Below are 22,580 nucleotides of genomic sequence, written 5' to 3'. Positions count from 1 at the left end.
TGGGGGATTTGGGCAATTTGGTCTTTTTACACTTTTAACATTTTAAATCTGATATTATTTTAGTTATGTACTAACTTTGATATTATTTCAAAATTATCATTCTTCTTTCATTTTGTTATCCTTCACTGAATTTTTTTTTATTTCAATATTAGATTTAATTTTATAAAATTAAATTTAATATTTAGATTTTTAAGTATCAATAAATTTTTTAATGAAAACTATTAATTCATGGACACTATAAATATTGATTAAAACTATTAATTTTTGTTATTTAATATAATATTCAATTGAATTGAAGAAGTACAGAAAAATAATATTAATCATGATGGAAAAATAAGAGTTATTCTATTTAGCCTCCGTTCGGTTGTTATAATTGCTTGTGATTAAATATTATGAAGTTGACTAAAAATTTGATCCTACTTAAAATTTTATATAGGAGTATTTTTGTTGAAATTTTCTAGTAAATTTTGATTGTTTTCAAATTAATAAACAAAAATTATATTAGTCTTACATTAGATGCATATTTATTTCAGAATAAATTGTGTTATATAATCTATTTATGATTAAAGCTATTTAAATATTGATTAAAATTAAGGCGTTGTCATACCTTATTAATTACATAGTACTATACACTATCAAATATTGATTATAACTATTAATTTTTGCTATTTAATAATTTTTATAATTAAAAAAATTTATTGATATTTAAAAAATAAAATTTAAAATTTTGTAAAATTAAATCTAATATTGAAATTAAAAAAACAAATTCAGTGAAGGATAACAAAATGGAAGAAGAATGATAATTTTGAAATAATATCAAAGTTAGTACATAACTAAAATAATATCAGATTTAAAATGTTAAAAGTGTAAAAAGACCAAATTGCCCAAACCCCCCAAAATAATATCAAAGGGTATTTTCGTACCAAAAAAAGCCAAAAGGACCAATTTCGAGATAAACCCTTAGTCCAGGGACTACTGGCGATATTTTTAAAGTCCAGGGACTATGGGCGAGATAAACCCATAGTCCAGGGACCATTTGTGTAGTTCACTCTACATAAATTAATATCCATAATTCGGATCGGTTATTTTTATTTCAAATTTACTCAATGTAATTCACTAAAAAAAAACTTTTCCAATCTAATACTGTTGTGCCAGTTATATTTATATTTTTAGGTGATTATGTTATTCACACAGTGTTGTGCCAGTTATATTTATATTTTTAGGTGATTATGTTATTCACACAGTGCCTTATCTTCTAACATATTCTTGGAAATTAATAGCTGAACGTGGCCTTATTGTTGGTGGGCCTGCTTTCATGTCGATATAAGAAAATGGGCTACAGACAATTTTAACTATTTATATGTACTAGTACTAGTATCTTTCTTCTATTATTTGCATAATGTTCAACGACGTAGGATATTCATGCCATTAATCGACTCCAATCCATACATAAGTCTCCAAAGAAATAAAGTACTATCATTAATTAAAAAAATTAAACCCAAGTAAAATAATGGTTCATACCCTCCCTTGGTTTGCATAGAGCCTCAAGGGGCTTAGCCTTAGGTATACTAAACCCTGTGCCATGAGTCATATCCACCAACTCATGGCTCACTCTCTCCCACTCGAACGCATGAATCATCGTCCCCAGGGCCAACCCGAGCACCCTGGTGGCAATACCTCCGCCAGGGCACTTGCGCCTCCCGGCTCCAAATGGGAGCATGAACTCCCCCTCTCTACTCGCATCGTGCCTCTCCGGCTTGAACTTTTCTGGGTCATCCCAGATCTCCGGATCCCTATGGATGGCCCATAAGTTCACTAGGAGCATCGTTCCTTTTGGTATGTCGTAGCCATCAACCCTACAATCTTCTGATGACTGATGAGGTATGAGAAAGGGCACAGGCGGGTAGAGACGTAGAGTCTCTGTGATCACATTGTTTAGATAACTCAGTTTGGGTAGATCTTCCTCATCTACGAGCCGATCACGTGGCACGTTGGCGTCTATCTCAGCTCTTACCTTATCCATGCTTTCCGGGTGATTCAATAGAAGTGACATTGCCCATTCCATGCCTATTGACATTGTGTCCGTGCCTGCGACCAGCAACACCTGCAAGCGTAAATTTATTGGTTATGACAACGCGATGCAAAAAAATAATTACTCTCCCGCTCGAGAAAAAATATTCAATATTGGTCACGGGTCAGTGTGGGTTCAAAGAAATTGTTTGTAAATGGAAAAGTTGAGAGAAATTTAGGTCTTACCTTATATATCAATTTTATGATAAAATCTTAATGTAAATGAAAAATTTAATGATGGTTGGACGGAAAAGGAAATATATACTACTCCCTCTGTCCACGAATAGGAGTCTCATTTCTATCCGACACGAGTTTTAAGAAATGTTAAGAAACGTGGGTGCAAGAAAGTTAGTGGAATAGGGGTCCCACTTGTATATATTAGTTTTAAATGATATGTGAGTGGAATAAGTTGGTGGAATGTGGGGTCTCTTTACCATTTAAGGTAATTATGAACCGGGACTCCTATTCGTAGACGGACCAAAATGGAAAAACGAGACTTCTATTCGTGGACAACCAAAACAGAAAAACGGGACTCCTATTCGTGGACGGAGGGAGTATAAGATATATAACGACAGACGGTGGGGCTGCAAAATCGTGTGGGTAGGGTTGTTTTCAGGTCGACCTGATAACGATCCAAACTGTTAAGGCGAAACCCGAACACAACATGTAAATCTTAAATCAGAACACGAATCCACCTGTTATCGACATGTTCCTGACATGATAACCTAAGGTGACATATTAAAAGTGAACCCAATTCTAAGTCTAAAAAATACTAGGTATTTAAAACAATGATATCAATTATTAAAAGGTTATCTGAATTCAATCTCGACTCAACCCGAACCTAACCCGAAACCAAACCCGATAAGGATATGAACATGATAAAACTTGACACTGATCCATTGCAGGCGTTTGACGCGTGTAGTGTCAAAAACTGTGAGTCCTAATAGAACGAGGGATTATGAAATTAAACTAGTAGTATGACACTAACCAAGATGATTCCTTTGATGAGCTCGTCAGTGTAATACTCAGGCTCCTCTTCCTGGAGCGACAGGAGGTGGTCGATCATGGTGCCTGACGAGGCCGCTCCGCTGCGGCGCTCGTCCACGAGCTCCTGCATGAACTTGTCCAGCTTCTTCATCAAATCCGCAAACCTCTTCTCAAGCCCTTGAAAATCAAACCACTGCAGAAACGGGAGTAGATCTCCGAGATTGGCGTTCCCGCTGTGCTCGAGCATCTCCCTCATTATGAACCTCACCCGCCTCGCCTCCGCCGCGTCCCCGACGTTCTCTCCGTAGTATCTCTTCCCGGCGATCGTCATCGACAGGACGTTGAAGGCCAGCTCGATGAACTTGGACTTCAAGTCCACCGGCGTTGAAGGATCTCTTCCGAGGTCCTTGATGAAGAGCGTGAGCTCGGTCCTTCGGGTGGCGGAGAAGGCGGCGACGCGGGCGGGGGAGAAGATGTGGAGGGCGGCGAGGCGGCGGAGGTTGCGCCAGAGGGGGCCGTAGGGGGCGATGCTGAGGGTGGTGTTGTTGTAGCTGAAGTGCTTGGTGGAGAGGGTGGAGGGGCGGTTGGCGAAGACGACGTCGTTTGTGGTGAAGCATTCTTCGGCCGCGGAGGGGGAGGTGATGAGGAGGACGCGGCGGAGCCCGAATTTGAGGGATAGAACGGCGCCGTATTTGCCGGAGAGGGTTTGGAGGGTTTGTGTCATGGGCTCTTTGAGGAGGTGGAGATGGCCTATTATTGGAAGGGAAGGTGGGGATGGAGGTTGGTTTTGCCTTTTCCTTTTGTGGTGAACAAGATGTATTACTGTGAGGAGAAGAATTGCAAGTATGGCGATGAAGAGAATGGCTTCCATTTCTGCAAATTAAACTCGAGCTTTGTGTGTATGTGTGTCAAGAAGATGAAATGATGAAGATGGTGTTTGTTTTCTTGAAATTATTGTGAGTTCTTGATTGGATGTTGAAGTTGATATGTGGAGTAAACCAATTCAATATTAAAAAAATGGTAGATATTGCATTTGAATCATGTGATGATATGAACAGATTCTTCTTGTCTCAATGTTATTCCACTATATAATAATTGGAGGGTGTAGTAATATTTTATGTGCAAATTAATATCCTTGTTACTTTTATTTTATACGGAGTAGTATGTTATTTCAAAAACCTAGATTTTATTAATTTTATACATTATTTAAAATTAAAGCTCAATTAAATTATTTATTTTGTAGTAGGTAACTTTAAATAAGTGCTGCTTCTAGTATGTATGCAAATTAAAATATACTAGTAATAGTAGTTTGTAACAACCATTCAGATTGCAATCACAGACTCGCAATATTTAACTGCTTGAAAGAGATCCAACTTCTGACTAAGGGGACACTGGGTCCCACATTTTCTTGAGAATTATAGTATGGTCAGTAGTACTACTTATTATTTAAAAAATGGATATTAATGGTATTTGGTCATCATAATGAATAATACTTTACTAGTATAAGGCTTGAAGATGGGTTTCATGAAAAAGTAAATGTCAACTGTACAAAAATTAATCCTTTTTATTTTTCATTGCATCACCAAATTTGTACATTCAAACACGTTACAACCAGCTTGATAATTCAAAGAAAATGATATCTCCTTGGTTTTGCTTCATAGATGAATCACAAAAAAGTCAAATCTCTATTTTATCTTATTTAAACTTTTACATTTAAAAGGTTTGTTTAATATGCCATCTAAAGTTCTAAACAATGATATTTTTATCAAATTTAATTGATAACAATTCCTAGGATTTAAATCAATATAACGACGTATAATAATCGAAACTCCCTATGCAAAACTCAAAAGGAATACATTCATCTAGCTTATGTAGAATGTAGTTATCATTTACCTATATACTATAATAAAGTGATATATAATCAAAATCGAGCTTCAAAATCTAAGTATGTACCTATATCCGAAGAATTGCTTACAAAATTAATGTCTATATTCATGTTCTTTATATTTGATTATCATTGCTAACATCTTGTCTTGACCTCAATAATCGACTACTCGAATGGTTGAAGTTGGACATTGGGGATTTGATATCTCCATTATTGGCAATAATACTTTTTGTTTGGTACCATGAACTTTGCTTTCTCTAAGTTTCAGACAAATCAGTCTGTCTAGCACTCAATATCTTATTCTACTATTGGATGGTCTTGGAATTATTTGTAATTTTCAATATGTCCAATTAAATTTGTGAAGAAATCCTCTTTATTATATTAGTAATATTATCCACATTGGCTTGTAGTGTTAGTCATAAACAAGCTTATGCTGAGGCAACTCTGTTTTGCTTTTTTCTTAGAATGACTACTTACTTGACTTGGAAAAGGGCAATGACTGTTTTGTCGGTGTGAGAATTTGGTTAGAGAGTAAAAAATTGAACACAAAGCTCAATCTTCATAATTTTTGAAGCTTCATGGGATCATACTAGATAGACTTACATGCCATATATGTTGTTTACTAAATGGCAAATTGTGTAACAAATAACCAAATTTGATTAAATTATGGTATTTCTTTCAAATTTAAATCAGGTGAAAGATCATGCAGTTTTGAATTGTTAGGAATCATCTCAGAATGAAATTCTTCGGTGATATAAATATCGTAGTCTATCCGTGATATAAACGACGATGTTTGATTTAAAAACATCAATAATATATTACACGTGGCTACTAGATTTTTTCACCTGTGTGATAATTGTAAAATAAGTCCAAACTTCATTTCATGTTTTTTCCTGGTTACTTTTAAAACTAGAATTTGATTAAAGCTAACAAACTACTGCAAGTAGTAGAAGTATAAATCCAAAGCTATGATAACATAGACAGAATGGAAGAACGTGGTCGACACAATGCCTGCAATGGCTTAGCCTTGGACAAAGCTAGGCCGAAAACTTGTTCCATATCCACCAATCCACACCCTTCCCTTTCCCAATCAAAGCATTGTATCAAAGACCCCAAAGCCAACCCCATGAGCCTCATAGCCATCCCGGCGCCAGGGCACGCCCTCCTCCCTGCCCCAAACGGCACGAATCTAAACCCGTCATACCCCCCTTCGTACCCTCTGAACCTCTCAGGGTTGAACATCTCGGCATCTTCCCAAACATCCGGGTCCCTCTGGATCGCCCAAACGTTCACTAGCAAGATTGTACCTCCAGGAATGTCGTACCCGCCAACGTTGCAATCTTCGGAAGAACAATGCGGGACGAGTAGCGGACCCACAGGGTACATCCGCAACGTCTCATTGATTATGCATCGTAGGTACGGCAAATTTTGAAGGTCCGACTCATCAAGCAACTTCCCGGGCGCCACGTGCTCGTCTATCTCGTTCCTCTCCTTCTCCAGCTCGTCAGGGTGGTTCAAAAGGAGCGACATCGCCCACTCCATCGTCAGAGCTACAGTGTGTGTCCCAGCAGTGAACATCGGCTGCAATATATAATAAACATGTAAATGTTACGCAGTGACAGATCCAGAACATAAAGATCCAGAAAAGGTTTCCAGCCTGAACTGACCCCACAAGGGAACAAGATCTTTTTTATAAAATTTTAACGAGGGGCAAAATTGTAATCTCACAATAATAACACAAACATAATCCTCACTGGAATAACTCACCATGATGAGTCCCTTGAGGATCTCATCGGTGTAATATTCCGGCTCCGATCGCTGCAACGACAACAACACGTCGACGTAATTCCTTTCCCCTCCTCCGACAGAAACACGATCTCCATTCCTGCATCGAACTTCATCGATCAAACCCTGCAAAAATCTATCCCTTTCCGAATTCAAAGCCTCCATCTTCCTCCGAATTCCCAGCAAATCAATCCATCCCAACAACGGGAAATAATCACAGGCATCGAGAATCTTGCTCGGCCCGAACATGTCGTCCATCACGGGCCCCCGCCTCCCCGCGATCGTCACCATCGCCACATTGTACACCAATTCAAAGAAGACACTCCTCATCTCCACTCTCCTCCACCCGTCGCAATCCATTTCCCGCCAAATATTCCCAAGCATGAAGCGGACTTCTCCGCGGCGCGCGCCAGCCGTCTGGTGGAGGCTGGCGGGGGAGAACAAATGGGCGGCGGTGACGCGGCGGAGGGTCCTCCAATGGTCGCCGTAGGGAGCGAAGCCGATGGTGGTGCTGCCGTAGCCGAGGATGCGGGTTGCGAGGGAGTCGGGGCGGTTGGCGAAGACGGCGTCGTTTCGGGCGAGGCAGTCCTCGGCGGCGGAGGGAGAGGAGACGACGATGGCGGGGAGGCGGCCGAGGTAGAGCTGCATCACGGCGCCGTGCTTCTTGGAGAGAGATTGGAGAGCGCGGTGGGGCGAGGGCTTCAGGAGGTGGAGGTGGCCGAGCATCGGCAGCGCCGCCGGGCCTGGCGGAGGATTGGTGTGCTTACGTGGATTTCTGTAATGGTTAGGAATGAAGAAGATGCAAATGCACGTAAATACGCAGACACAACACAAGAAAATGAACATTTTTTTCAAAGTGTGTTAAAGATGATGAATGTTTTAAGTTCAATCAAGAGTTTAATACTTTAATCAATTCATTCAATTGTACAAAACATTTATTTTATATTGTCTTGGTTTTACTATATCCTACCAAACACCCAAAATAGATAAAATTTCTCATGTAGTTTCGCACAGTTGGTTTTGCCATTTTGGAATGTCCATAATTAAATGATCTATTTATTTATTTTTCCAATTTTACTAACTAAATCTCATGCTTCATTAATACATTACTTTCATATTTAATTATAAAACTATATACAAAAACGGGTCACACATTCCACTACTTTTTCTCAACCATTCTCCTTCACAAAATCAATAAACCCTTCATAAAAATCATTTATTAATAGGAAGAACCGCTAGTAACTTACTGGATTTTTGATTAAATTCTAATTTTGTACGTCAATTTGAATAGGAAAAATTGTCAAAAAATCATGAAATTTGGTATTACTGCTATAATTTTGACATTTCTCAATTATCATGTAGTGCGATATGAAATGATTTGGCAGACTAAAAATACTATATGAAAAACAATGTTCGGCTATTTAAACGTTATTGTTTAATATACTTAATTATTAACGTACTTATATGTGACATGTTAGTAAATTCATATATATATTTGACCATTGAAAAAAATGTCAAAATTACTATAACCACATTTTGATTAACGTCTTGGCGTTGTTGATCGAAACATTGAGGTAAGCCCGTACGTAACTAACGTAATTTTTGTTTTTGTTTCTGCTTCGAATCTGAAATTCTAGAACACAATCTTTTCTGCAGATTAATTTAGCTTTGTCTTATGATTTTGTCGACTTCCCAGCGGAAATTGGATTGGCTTTCCAGTGGACACGAGGCTGGAATTTACGATTTGTGGATGGAATTGAAGAAGTGGCTGTCACAGAATCAACGTAAATCTCTTAACTTAGGAACACAGCAAACCAAGATAGGCTTACGTGAAATTTCACAGGTCATTTCGTCGAATAGTTGGAGCGCATGCGAATAAAAATGAGTGCAAAAGAAGGTAATCCCTGCCGTAGGCATAGTTTTTAAATTTCTTTTACAGAACGTAGAATAAAATTTAAACAATTTACAAAAAGCAAACATACATAGGAGGGATTGATTCTTCAATTCTTGAGGAATTCAGTTTGCATTTTATTTTTTCTCTATAAACTTTTTTGTGGAATTTAGCCTAATGTTTTAATAGTGTTTTAAAATTTTGATTGTTCGAATTGCTTAGAGAGGCTGATTTAAGAATCTTGAGAGTTCTAATCTTAATTGGGATTAATTGAAGAAAGATGTTTCAAATTAACTTTATTAGTTGTGTGATTGTATTTATTATTAGTGATAATTCGTGGAGTAGTACATGGAGTACTACATAAGTTATGGGTAAGTTTCATAAAATCATAAATTTGGTAGAAAGTATTTTTGTTTTTCCACGAATTGTAGTTAATATCAAGAATTTATGCCTTGTGACAAATTTTGCCACGTATTCAATTTTCCTCTAAATTAAATTCGATGTGACAAGTCGGATTATGTAGGTAGATAAACTGGTCAATATAATGTTTTTAATGGATGTAAACTATATTAGTTTGTACCTCTTAAGTATTAAATTCCTCTCAAATATCGCTAAAATTGTAAATCATGAAATCCACTATGCTGCAAAAAACCATGATTTTTTGGAGAAAATTAAGTTTTAGAATATACTAGTATTAAATTTTATCCAAAGTTTATGATTTTAGGAACCATAGCACTAAACTATACCATCAGTATGTGATCAACATGACAACATGTAATACATCTCAACCTCTGTCATAGGCATAATGACGGATTTATTGTAGGATTAGACCAAGAAGATTTCCGTAGTACTCCATCAAAAGAAAGAGGCATTATAGTAATGAATACTGGGAAAAAAACGGAAATATCACTAAAAAAATTGGATAACGATACATTTTAATGCTATTAAGGATGCTAATTTGTATGTCTAATTATACCACCAACGTTCATAAAGTGTCTATGTTGTTAATGTCCCAACTCCTAAAAAGACAAATGATTAAGATAATTTGCCCGTAAGTTAAGGACAATTTCTTTTACGTCATAAATTATGATTATTTTTAAAATCTTCTAAATGTTAATAATTATGTCTCAATTTTAGTGTTCACATTGAGTTTATTGCCATTTTATATACTGCATGTAATGAAGCTTTCCGCCCCTCGTGGACCAACACAAAGCAGTTGGTTCGGTGGATCATGAGAAGAGAGATGAATCATACTAGTTCGAACTAGTTAGTGTGTGAAAGCATGGCAGATGGAATCTCACAAGGAATCTGTGATCTGGCTGGTCTAGAGAGAGATTTTTCCATTGAGTAGTCAAACCATAAAAAGAGAAAAGCAAGATTCAGTTTATCGATGAAAAGCTGAAAATAATTAGTAACTCGTAAAGCTGAATTAGGAGCAGCTTAATTGTTAATTAACATGCTTGTTTTTTGCTGCCTTCCCACGCTAAATACGTGACAAATGGAGTGCCCCAACACTAATCATTAGTACCTCGTTAATCTCCTTAACGGAATTAGTTATAAAGAACTTGATTTATTTATATTTATTTTATTCATTTTCATTAAAATTTGAAATTTTTTTGGTCTCATATCACTACTAGTTAACAAGATTAAAGAGATGTAATTAGGCAAATCTTGAATTTGCATTTGATGTGACATTCAATCTTATTTACGGAGTAATAATTAGTCCTAACTTTGGTTACTTTTGGGAAGTGTTTATTTTTAACGATAAGATGCATGGATCAATAAAAATAATTTGAAATATTTCAATATATATTTTGTTGACTTAATTGATGTTGTATTTGATTATTTTATCATTCAAATAGTCAAATATAATGGTTTATGAATATTTTCCCACACTAAGATATATTTTTCCCTTAATGGTTAAGTTTTGAATCTTAATTACTGCCTATAGATTACTAATATAGGTGTAACTAGAACTTTAATAATTTTGTCCACATTTCAATGTGAAGTAGTATAAGATATTTTAGGAAAATGTACTTGAATATATCTATAGCAATTTTGTGCATAATAGTAATCGATTATATATGAAGTGGTAACATAAATCTCAGAGTAATTCGATCTTGACAATCTCAAGATAATATAATCTTAAACAATCAAATACTCTCACTCTCATAAGTCATAATCAAGTGTAGGGGTAGGGAATTATACTGAAATACCGGAATACCAGACTTACCGTACCGAAAAAATACCGATTTTTTGGTATACAGTAGTTTTCGGTACGGTATCATACCGTACTGAAAGATTCGGTACGGTAACGGTATTAGATTTCCTATACCGCGGTATACCGAAGATTCGGTATACCGGTATAATCGGCATACCGAATCGTTGATATATACCGACGCTTCGTTATACCATGGTATATCGGTATACCGATTGATTATTACATATATAAACATATATATAGGGGTTATTCATTTTCAACATGTAAAACACTTGTTATCCATTAGATCTTGTGATCTAACGGTAAGATTAATGTCACATGTCATCTAATAAAGTAGTAGATTATTAGTCTAATAATAAAACTTAACTAATAATGTACTATTTTAGTAAGATAATGTAGCATTTTAGTGTAATAATGTAACTTGACTAATAATGTAACATTTTAGTCGGTATGTAGCTTATCACAACTATCTAATCCAATGATCCAAAAGCTATGATCTGATGCTTAATACTAAGGAGGTAGTAGGACCTTAATATTCCCCATATATATATTTGTGTTATATTTATACCTAAATTTAAAAAAGAATGATTGTATGAACAAGATTTGATTATGGTGAAGTTTAATTGGTTTGAACTTTTTGAAGTAGTTGAACACTAGAATTGTTTTTTCGAATATTTCGGGTATAATAGATTTTTTTTTTCTGGTATAACGGTATGTCGTACCGCATTTCGGTATACCGCAAAAGTACGGTATACCGAAAACAAGGTATGGTGACGGTATGAAAAACTACCTTACCGAATTTCCGGTATACCGATCTTCGGTGTACCAAAAAATTCGGTATGGTGTTTTGTCATATCGGAATTTTCGGTACGGTATACGATATGACACTCATAGTACGGTATACCGTACCGAACCACCCCTAAGTGCAACACTATACTAATAACAACAATTAACTAATAACGCTAAATAAAATGTTACTACAGTGTTAGTATATTCTTATAACACAAAAAGCAAGTTTCATTTTACAATTGAAGACTAAGTTAGGAATGTGGGAGTCTTCGCGCATGCACTTGTTTAAAGGAATAAAATGTGATCTTACATTTAGTCTTTCCCTTTACAAAATTTTCAAAAATTTAGGCAATAATGATGATACATAGAATGAAAAAAGAACTGTAAAAGTGGAAAGTTAGGGCAAAGAAGAAAAGCATAGAAGAGACAAAAAGACAAACTCAAAAAGACAAGAAACATGGAGCCATACACAAGAGAAAAAAGGCACCCTTAACTCTTTCCAATTTCTCCCATTTATCCATATTTTAAGTAACCTTGTCCATTAAAATTACTACTACTATATCTTTTACCAAATTTTATTTTATACTACTCGTAATAAAGGGTGGTAAATCAAAATTTGATCAAATAAAAAACTCATCAAGAATTAAAATAACCTAGAGAATTATGCTCCCTCAACTATTTTTTTAAGTGTATTAAAAAACTAGAGATTCGAACTCATGAAAATTAATTGCCCTTTTTCCTAATTTTTGTCCAAATATGTCCTCTTTCTGCCATTCCAAACTCAACGCAATTTGGTCAAAATATAGGAAATTGGCGATATAGTTTTTATTAAAATATAATGGTTGTTTCACATCACAATACCGAAAGTTGTTTTTACACTACTTTTGTCCATAACTAATTAATAGTCTTAATGTTTCCACAAAAATTAACACTCCTAGCTAGTATCTTTCTATTTTTATCATATGATTAACCATTTCCCCCCCTCTCTTCTGTTTATTTTTCTTATTTATCCACTTTCAACTGAAAATATGCATTTGTCAAAAAAAAAAAAATGAGCTTCTAAATTTGGGGAAGAAAATTCAAAATCAATAACACAATTTGCTTAATTATAGTAATACCGAACATGAAATTGATAAAACATAGAAATCAAACCCAAAAAAATGAATAATTCAAAAAACCGGCCAAGAATAATCAACAAACCGGTAAATTCCAACATTTTTAAAAAATAAAAGATCACAATTTAAATATATTTCTGAAAATATACACAAAAAATTCACAAGCATATACTCATAAGTACTACATATTACAGTGTTTTCTTCAGCGAAAACCAGTGATGGATCTTCAGCGATTGTGAAGGGGATCGGATTCATTGGGAACTCGCCTTTTGCTAGAGAAAAACGCATCGAAATCGCGCTTCACGCTTTCCTCAACCTGCAAGTGCTGGTGTTGAATTTTCGAGGAGGAGAATTGCCTGGCGCAGACAACCATTGTTGCGGAAGAGAGCAGCAACGTTAGCAGAAACAAAATGGATAACTTTTGGAGGAAGAAGACTCTGAAATAGTGCATGGTGTTGGGAAAGGAGGATTTTGTACAAAAGGGATTGTCTTTTTGAGTACAAGTGGTGTGTTTATATATACATGTAAAAGGCAGAAAGATTCAGATCTTATGGGCCCTTTTGATTTTTTATTTTAGTGTGTGTTTGTTGGCAAATTATTATACTACTATGATATCTATAATAGCTGAGAAATCATACGTAGACATCACCGTACGTCTGGAGGTAAACGATATTGTAAAGAAAATGGTGTTGTTTCGTTGATAATATCAAGTACTCCATGTTACACAAGGAGATCTAGTTTTTTTTGGTCATAAAATAATGGTGAACAAATCCAAGTTTCAAAAAAAAAATTAAAAATATAGTGCCTACAAGTATTTTTTTTTCTATGTGCGTATCGACTTTGATCCGATGGTACTTTTGGCTCAAGCTTGAGTCTGCTTTGATATCATGTCCCAACATATGTTAGTCAATCACATTTGTTAATATCCGAACATGGTCACCCACATTTTGTCACTCCAATAACAGACTTAATTGGTTCGAGTATAGCCTAGTCTGATACTCCCTCCGTTTCATAGTAATAGAGTCATTTTGCCATTTTGGTACGTTCCATAGTAATAGAATCATTTCCCTTTTTATTAAAAGTCAACACATTTTTCCACACCTACTTTACTCTCTCTCGCTTTTTTCTCTCTTCTCATCTCTACCTTTTTCATTTTCCACTTTATTCTCTCTTTACTTAACTCACTTAATACAATTTTTCTTAATCTTCGTGGCGAAAAGAAATGCCTCAATTACTATGGAACGGAGGGAGTACTACGGAAAATTATACAGTACGTACGATCTCAGAAGCAGTACTTCTCAATAAAGATAACCTCCTACTATAATTAACAAGGACTGTCTCACTACGTGTTCAAATTGATTTCATTTTAATTTTACATACGAGTTCACCTAAATATTTCTCCAATAACACAAACACATCAAGTTGATTGTAATGAGTTAGTTATACACAAATAAATATAACAACTTACGTAATTTATTCAATTTCTAGGTACACGCCCCGCAAACATGGGACACGTTACACGATGTTGGTCTCAGCTTTAGCTTTTTTATTATATTTATACATGTATATTATTTTTTGAGTGCATCACGAGAACTTTATGGAGCTTTAATTATATATGTCAAGTTGTAAAAGAAAACATATTATTTGGGCATTGCTTTCATTCCCTAAAATATGGGTCACAGACTCACACTCCTAGTCTTCATATATAGGAAATGATGCAAAAGAGATTGTTGGTTTTTATCAGTTTTAATCTTTATGTATCTTGGAAACTAGTCGAAATAGTGACAGTGTGAAACAGAACAAATGTTGCATTTGTTCGTGAATACATATATATGCTATAAGACAAGTATGTCTCACCACTTCTGATGCATCTTTTGCTTTTGGAATGCATGTCTTTTGCTTTTCACTACATTCTTGATTTTATTCATTGAAAAGGATACCTAGTTCATGATACTAAGTTCAATTCTACTTCACACTTTTTCAAACTATCATACAAATGTGATATTCATCCTTAATTCATAGAAATCTTTTGTATCTGCATATTTTACTTGTTGTAATTGAGAGATTTATGAAGCTTTTGTGCTTTGGTGATGAAACTATTCTTCATTTCTTTGTATGAAAGACTTTTGAGAGGCTCTGACTTGCTGAAGTTCATTTAAATTGAGATTTCTTTTATTCACCGAGATGATGGTAAGGTGCTCAACTCTCACCAAAATATAGACAAAATATAACTCAAATCTAATACTCCCTCCGTCCCATGTGACTTGAGGCGTTTCTTTTCAGCACGAGATTTAAGAAAGTTGTGTTTATTGAATTAAATAAAGTAGATGAGAGAATAAAGTAAGAGAGATGAGAGAGTGTAAAGTAAAAGAAAGAATAAAGTAAGTGTGATTAGATGTTTTGTTTTAATTAAATAAAGTAATGACTCGAGTAACTTGCGACAACCTAAAAAGGAATACGTCTCAAGTAACTTGGGACGGAGGAAGTAATTAATATAGCTAGATAATACAAATATGAAACAAAACTAACAAATTCAAGAAGATCTACACAATATCTATGAAATATAACAAGAAAATAGAAGATTACACAAAGTGTAACAACCAGAACTTCAAGACATCGGACATATCCACACTTGAACATCACTCGTACGGTCAGCGGGTTAGATCACACTCATCACACACTCAGACTTTAGCCTATGTGGACTGGACAGGACAATTGACCCGTAAATTTAAAATTGTTTCATGTTAAAAGCAGAGATCGATCTCTTGATCATTTAGATAAAATGAATGAGTCTCATGTCACAATATAACCACACCATCGGATTAGTTTTCTTTTTTAAATAGTTACAAATTTTATTAAACGGTAGCACGTCAAGGGTATTGAGGTATTTTCCACACATTCGGTATCTCAGCAATCCATATTCGGAAAACCCAGTCCGTGTCCCAAATCCCTCAGACCATCCGCATCCCTATCTCTTATTCATCCCTTAACCGTCTCATCCCTTAACTATTCATGGGCCCCACTGTACTTTTCAGCCCATCTCTTAACTAAGAGACAGCACATGCATCCATCCATCTCTTAACTATCTCATCCCTTAACTATTCATTCAATTTCATTTTTTATTTTTATTTCCAACAAATTCAATTAATAAAAACACACTTCCTTAAATAAAATAAAATTACAATTTAAAAACCTAAAAAAATAAAAAATAATTTAAAAAACTAGAAATTACAAATTGCACACTTAAATTCAAATCACAAAAAAATGGAGGCAAAGAAGCAGAAGAAGGAGTTCTCTAGTGACGATCATCTAACGGTTGCCAAATTTTGCCCAAATGTGCTCCATTAGATCCTCCTGGAGTTGGGCGTGGGCGGTAGAATCACGTGTCCTTGCCCGATTAGACAACTGCTCTTGCAAAGACGGATGCACTCCCCTTCGAGGCGGACTACTTGCGGTTGAGCTTCCCGGGATTTCAGGGTCGAACCAATTTTCCGCCTCAAGTCCTTCGTCGGCGACAATCATGTTGTGCAAGATTACGCACGTATACATGATGTCGACCATATTATCCATAAACCACGTACGAGCCGGGGCTTTGATAATGTTAAATCGAGCTTGGAGAACCCCGAACGCTCTCTCCACATCCTTGCGAGCATCCTCTTGCTTCTTCGCAAAAAAAGCCTATTTTTCGTTCGTAGGCCTGTTGAACGTCTTCACGAAGGTTGGCCACTTCGGATAGATGCCGTCGGCAAGATAGTACCCCATTTTATACTGGCGATTGTTAGCGATGAAGTTGATGGCCGACGCTTTACCATTCAGAACTTCGCTGAAGAGGTTGGAATTATTGAGCACGTTGACGTCGGTGTTCGAGCCGGGGACCCTGAAATATGCATGCCAAATCCATAGCCGGTAGTCGGCGACGACCTCGAGTATAAAGGTGGGGTGGGTGCCTTTGTGGCCGCTCGTGTATGACCCCCTCCACGCCACATGACAATTCTTCCATTGCCAATGCATGCAATCGACACTCCCGAGCATCCCGGGGAATCCGTGCACTTGTTCGTGAAGTTGGAGTAGAAACTGACAATCTGCGGTGGATGGCTTCTTCAGAAATTCATCGGTGAAGGCTGCCCGAACGCCTTTGCAGAAGTTCATCAAACAAAGTTTCCCAGTGGATTCTCCGACGTGCAGGTATTCGTTGAACGAATCCGTCGTTGTCCAGTAGCAAGCTGACGGATCGCTGCAGTACATTTCTGGAGCGTCGTGTGGCTAGGACGGCCAACAGCGTCGAACCCTTCTCTAGAGTACTCTTCCCGGGCCGCCAATGTATTCGCGATATGCAAAAATAGCGCGCGTGACATACGGATGGATGTGCAAAAATAGCGCGCGTGACATACGGAAACGGCGACGGAAGTAGATATCTCCCCATACCGGGTTCCGACTGAAGTAATCACGTTCCAACCTTAAGGCGGCTTCCTCCCGGTTACGATGGATGTAAGTCCGGGCTCGCCGAGGAGGCGCGGCGACTTCCTCCTCCCTACGTCAACCTTCTTCCATTATTCGACGCATTTGCTCAAATGGATCCATGAATGGATTAAACTTGGGAGAAGAAAAAAAATAAAGGAATGATTTATAGAAGTGATTGGAGAGGAAAGAAAGAGAGATGAGGGAAGAATAGATGTGTGTTTGTGTGTAAAATGGAGAATGAAGAGTATTTATAGAATAAAAAATTAATAAATAAAAATGAAAAATTTAAAAATTCGACCGTTGAACGGTCATATTACCGTTTTTTATTTTTATTTTTATTTCAAAAAATCGAATTTTTTAAAGAAAAAATCAAATTATGACGTTATAATTACGACGGCGAGTGGGCGTCACGCCGCGCGCCACGTGGCGCTGGCGCGTGGCGAGATAGCTCGTCGCGGGACCCTTCCGCGCGCGAAGCGGGACGGGATGGCTGGTCCGGACGGGACGAGATGACATTTGCAACGGCGTCTCGTCTCTGCGGGACGAGATAGGGACGGCGACGAGCCGCGCTGCGGATGCTCTCAGCTCTTCCTCTCCCAAATTCACGGATAAGAGAGAGAAAGTTGATGATGCAGGGGATTTTCCACAATGAATGATTGCAATTACCTCGACCGAGTTGAACTACCTCATCTTAACGAATCCGGTAACTCTCCCCCCCCCCCCCTCTCTCTCTCTCTCTCCATTCTTGAATGTCGTGATTGGAATTAATTATTGGTACAAATCGTGATTGAATTGCAAACGCGTGTTGTCATGTTTAGGTTTGAAGTAATGGTAGAACAATTAATTCAAGATATCAGAAGACAGTTATTGTCATGACAATTGAATGGAAGAAAAAAAAATGAAGTCTTGACAAGTCTAAATAGGGAAAATGATTCTGAAACCAGTCATGCACAAAATCATCTTGTTATTGATATTGCAAGTACAAGTGACTGCTCTCTAATTTGGGAAGGCATTATTGCATGCTTACTTACTGGCTTGATTGGTTGACTTTATGGAACTCTCTGTTATCCAGTCCATATCAGTAGAGCATAAATACCATTCCCTCCAGATTATGTAGCTTATCATTCATGTCTTGGACTGACCTCTTGACCTTCTTTCATTTTGTTGTTATTTTTCAAATATCTTGTCTTCATTCATATTATGCTCCGAGTACCATCCTATTGGTTTTCATAACAAAAATTCACAAGTGTTTCGCGGTTACTATAATTTTTGTGAAACTATATTCCCTGTATTGCTAACTTTCTCTATTAAGCATTAGTCCTGTCACTTCTGGCATGACAAATAACAAATTTCTTGAAGCAATAATACTTGAACCTATATCTGCAAACAAAAAAGAAGGTGAAACATTCGAAAACATGTGGCTGGTTTAGAAAAGGTATAGTCTGCTATCCCGTAGCGATTTTTTCCCTTAGTTGGTAGGCATGTTAAATTAGCACAAGATAATTAATTAAGACGGGCTTTTAAGATAAGGATATGCTATCTCAATCTTTTGGGTTGTTTGGAACTAATCTCTTCAGGCTTTAGCGCCAAGATGGGCTTTGATGGCCTAACATGAACTTATTTTATCTACTAAACAGCCAAATAACCCATATAACTCATATATCTCGGCGTTATGTAGACTACCAAACAAGCACACTTCATAGTATATCACACACTTCACTATCTCTGTTCCTTTATGTGTAGTTTGTTCTTTCGTTGTCATTGGCTGTCAGAAGAAGAATTTAAATTTCAGTGTGGTCTCCAGCCTAATGTACTGTAGCTGGCTGCTGAGATATAGGACTGCACACTAAGGCACACTTAGATATAGAGGTTTATCACCACATAGTTAATTAAGGAATCTGATGAAACCAGAGCTGGCATATCATCGCTGAAGCTTTCTTCTTCTAATATTAAAACCTTTTGTGTTAGTATCATGTGCAATTTCTTCTTCTGTCATGTTAATAGAAATCCTATGATCATTGATAGATCTGGAGACTTGACTGCTAGAATTTGTAGTATTGGACCGTCTAGTTCCGTTACAGAAAACTGGGCCTTTCGGTGTGGTACTTGGGCATTTCAAGGGCAAAACAAATGAGAAAAGCAAAGACGTGACAACACTTGACTGAATGAGTTTTTTATATGCAATTTGGTATGTATATTATTCAATTTCTTCATTCAATTCTCCCTCTGTGCTGGATGTGGTCAATCTGATGCCTATAAAGACAAATGAACCATCTGCATGTTGCTACTGCTTCTTATGAAGGCCAGGCAAGGATATGGAGTAAAGATGGTAAGACTTCCTCATAATGTCATTTTCTAAAGCTTCATGCTTCTTTGAAGCTTGATCGATCTACTGTGATAATTTTGAATCATGTGAACAAAACGATTGTCTAAGTGGTAAAGTTGTGAGTAGAGATAACTCTTTTACTAGTAGTATTTTTACAATTTGTATGTTTTTCACTATGTTTAAAGTTGGATGGAAAGTTCATTGCCGCTTAATGCATATTTTAGAACTGTATATTTTGAGCTCAAATGATGATTAGGGCCCTCTTCGTTTCACATGTGCGTGATGTAGCGTGCTTTCTTTTCTTCCAGGGAACTGATCAGTAGTCAGTACACTAAATAAACATAAAAGGAGATTTTCTTCTTAGTGGAAGTGTTGATAAAACAGCAATTGTGTGGGATATTAATTGGACACAGCAATTCGAATTTCACTAAGCTGCTTTTGTATCGTGTTGTCTGCTGTTCTGCAGAAGAAACCAATTTTGGGGAACTTTTGTTTTCTGACTTGTATCATCATTTGATTATATATTTGCTTGCATAAAAGAAACACTTTTTAAAGAAGAAATTCACCGTCAATTATTGTCATGCACATAATGTGGCCTGTTGCATGTAGCATAAACAAAATATGTTCAAATATTTTGCTAGTATGAACTAATTTCTATACAAATTATAAACACATTAATTATTAACGTTCAAACATGTTGAAGCAATTCCACCGCCCGTGGCCTGCATCTCGCCACAAGCGGCTGAGCCTTGGGCATGGTAAGCCCCGACCCCTCGGACATATCCACCGTCTCCCGATCAAGGCGCTCCCACTCAAAGCACTGAATGAGCGATGCCAGGACTAGGCCTACGACGCGCAACGCCATGTTCTCACCGGGGCACCCTCTCCTCCCATATCCAAACGGCATCATCACAAACGATCCTTCTTTCTTCCCATCTAAGTCGAAGAATCTCTCGGGCTTGAATTTCATCGCATCCTCCCACACCTTAGGATCTCTCTGTATGGCCCACGCATTCACAAGCAACATTGCCCCGCTAGGCACCCTGTATCCCCCAACCGTGCAACCAGCTGCCGACTCGTGCGGGACAAGCATCGGCCCCACCGGACACAGGCGTAACGTCTCTTTTATGACCGCCTGTAGATAGGGCAGACGAGGGAGGTCAGAGTCATCCACGAGCCGAGAATGACCGATCTGACAGTCAATCTCGGCTCGCGCCTTTGTTAGCGCGTCTGGATTGTTGAGCAAGAGCGACATTGCCCATTCCATTGTTGATGCTGACGTGTCCGTGCCAGCTGTCAGCATCACCTGGTTAAAAAATTAATAACAAAATCAACCATTACAAATTTGAAATTTGCAATTAAATTAGTAAATTAATTTATAATCTAAACCTGCATCATGCCTCTGATGATTTCATCATTGTAATTTTGAGGATCATTCTCTTGTAACGACAGAAGCACATCGATCAATGTTGAATTCCTCTGTTTCTCCGATTTGAAATTTCTGTGCTCTTCGATTAAATCCTGCATGAAATTATCTCTTTTCACTTGCAACGCCCTCAGCTTGTTTTCGATCTTATCCATTCCAATCCACCTCAAAATCGGCACAAAATCCCCAATATTGGTGGCGCCGCTCACTGCGAAAGTCTCCGCTACGATCTCCTTGAACCTCAATTTCTCCTCCGAATTCCCCGAAACGTCGTCGTAGTATCGCTTCCCGCCGATCGTCAACATCATCACGTTCGCCATCGTCTCGAAGAAGGCCGATTTCAAATCGACCGCTCGGTATCCGTCCTCGCGCTCTCCGCCGCCGTTGAGGAGGCGGCGCACGAGGTGGAGGATCTCGTCCTGCCGCACGTCGGCGAACATCTGGACACGATGAGTGGACAGAATCTCGACGGTGGCGATGCGGCGGAGGCTGCGCCAGTTGTCGCCGTAGGGGGACCACACGAGGGTGGTGTAGCCGTAGCCGAGGTGCTTCCCGGCCAGCAGCCTCGGGCGGTTGGCGAAGACGACGTCGTTTTTCGTGAAGCATTCCTCTGCCGCGGCGGGGGAGGAGACGACGAGAACGGGGCGGGAACCGAACTGAAGGAGGAGAATTGGGCCGTATTTTTGGGAGATTTTTGCCAAGGTTTGATGCAAGGGTTTTTTGAAGAGATAGAGGTGGCCGATGATTGGGAGTGATAATGGCGGACTTGGGGGGAATTTTAGGGATTTTATGAGGAAAATTGGGCGAAATGCTAATAGCAATAGATACAGAAAAGATAGAAGCAGAGATACGAAGAAGATTGAGATTTCCATGTTGTGTTTCTTGATAAGATAACATTTGTTATCACCCTACATTTATATGTACTACATAATAAAAAAATTTGTTACTCTCCCCCACCCCTTCAAATCACATTTAAATTGAGCAATTATTTTTTTTATTACGCCACATTTTATGCATTGTTTTTTTACTTATGTAAAGAAAAAATAAAAAAAATCAAATAAATTAAAAAGAATGGTTTTCTATTTTAAAAATATACTCCTTCTGTGAGTTATATCCTCCGATACAAGGGGAGTTTTGATCTGGCCCGGGTTTACAAATAGAAAGTTGGTTGAAAATGTTAGTGGAAGGTGAGTTATATTACCAAAAGTAGTATAGTATTATAAAATAAATATTCTCTCCGTCCCATAATAGTGGAGTCATTTTACAATTATGATAAGTTCCATAGTAGTGAAGTAATTTCCCTTTTTTAGTAAAACTCAACATATTTCTTCTTACTTACTTTATTCTATCTTCCTGTCTCTAGCTTTTTCTTTTCCTACTTTATTCTTACTTACTTAACTTACTTAACAATTTTTCTTATGCGTGTCGGAAAGAAATGTTTCCACTACTATGAAATGGAGGGAGTAAGAAGTTATTGGTGGACGCATGAAATAACAAAATAAAAAGTTTATTGGGGAACGAATGGAGTATCATGATAGGTCGGAGATTAAAAAAAAATGTACATTTTTTAAACAAAACAAATGGAGTACTGCTATATATTTTATGTGAGCATAATCTATAAACA

The 22,580-nt window shown here is 37.3% G+C and overlaps 3 protein-coding genes across 3 annotated transcripts; all 3 read right to left on the bottom strand.

Moving 5' to 3' along the window:
• Window positions 1-1,400: 1,400 nt before the first annotated feature.
• LOC125219650 (cytochrome P450 81Q32-like) lies at window positions 1,401-4,101 on the bottom strand. The gene is made up of 2 exons (XM_048121680.2): window positions 3,059-4,101; window positions 1,401-2,104 (listed from the first exon to the last, which is right to left on the bottom strand). Exons 1-2 carry the CDS (start codon window positions 3,926-3,928, stop codon window positions 1,493-1,495), a joined length of 1,482 nt encoding a protein of 493 aa, XP_047977637.2. The 5' UTR covers window positions 3,929-4,101; the 3' UTR covers window positions 1,401-1,492.
• Window positions 4,102-5,798: 1,697 nt separating this feature from the next.
• Window positions 5,799-7,593, bottom strand: LOC125199710 (cytochrome P450 81Q32-like). The gene is made up of 2 exons (XM_048097640.2): window positions 6,710-7,593; window positions 5,799-6,523 (listed from the first exon to the last, which is right to left on the bottom strand). The coding sequence occupies exons 1-2, from the start codon at window positions 7,571-7,573 to the stop codon at window positions 5,909-5,911; spliced, it is 1,479 nt and encodes a 492-aa protein (XP_047953597.2). The 5' UTR covers window positions 7,574-7,593; the 3' UTR covers window positions 5,799-5,908.
• A 12,483-nt stretch (window positions 7,594-20,076) lies between these two features.
• LOC125219060 (cytochrome P450 81Q32-like) lies at window positions 20,077-21,844 on the bottom strand. Its single transcript, XM_048120924.2, has 2 exons — window positions 20,920-21,844; window positions 20,077-20,836 (listed from the first exon to the last, which is right to left on the bottom strand). The coding sequence occupies exons 1-2, from the start codon at window positions 21,826-21,828 to the stop codon at window positions 20,219-20,221; spliced, it is 1,527 nt and encodes a 508-aa protein (XP_047976881.1). The 5' UTR covers window positions 21,829-21,844; the 3' UTR covers window positions 20,077-20,218.
• Window positions 21,845-22,580: the final 736 nt, after the last annotated feature.

This window comes from Salvia hispanica, chromosome 1 (genome assembly GCF_029641045.1).
Source record: "Salvia hispanica isolate PSC_SH4W2 chromosome 1, Shi_PSC_v1, whole genome shotgun sequence".
Classification (NCBI taxonomy): domain Eukaryota; kingdom Viridiplantae; phylum Streptophyta; class Magnoliopsida; order Lamiales; family Lamiaceae; genus Salvia; species Salvia hispanica.
This window is presented reverse-complemented; position numbering and strand designations above follow the sequence as displayed.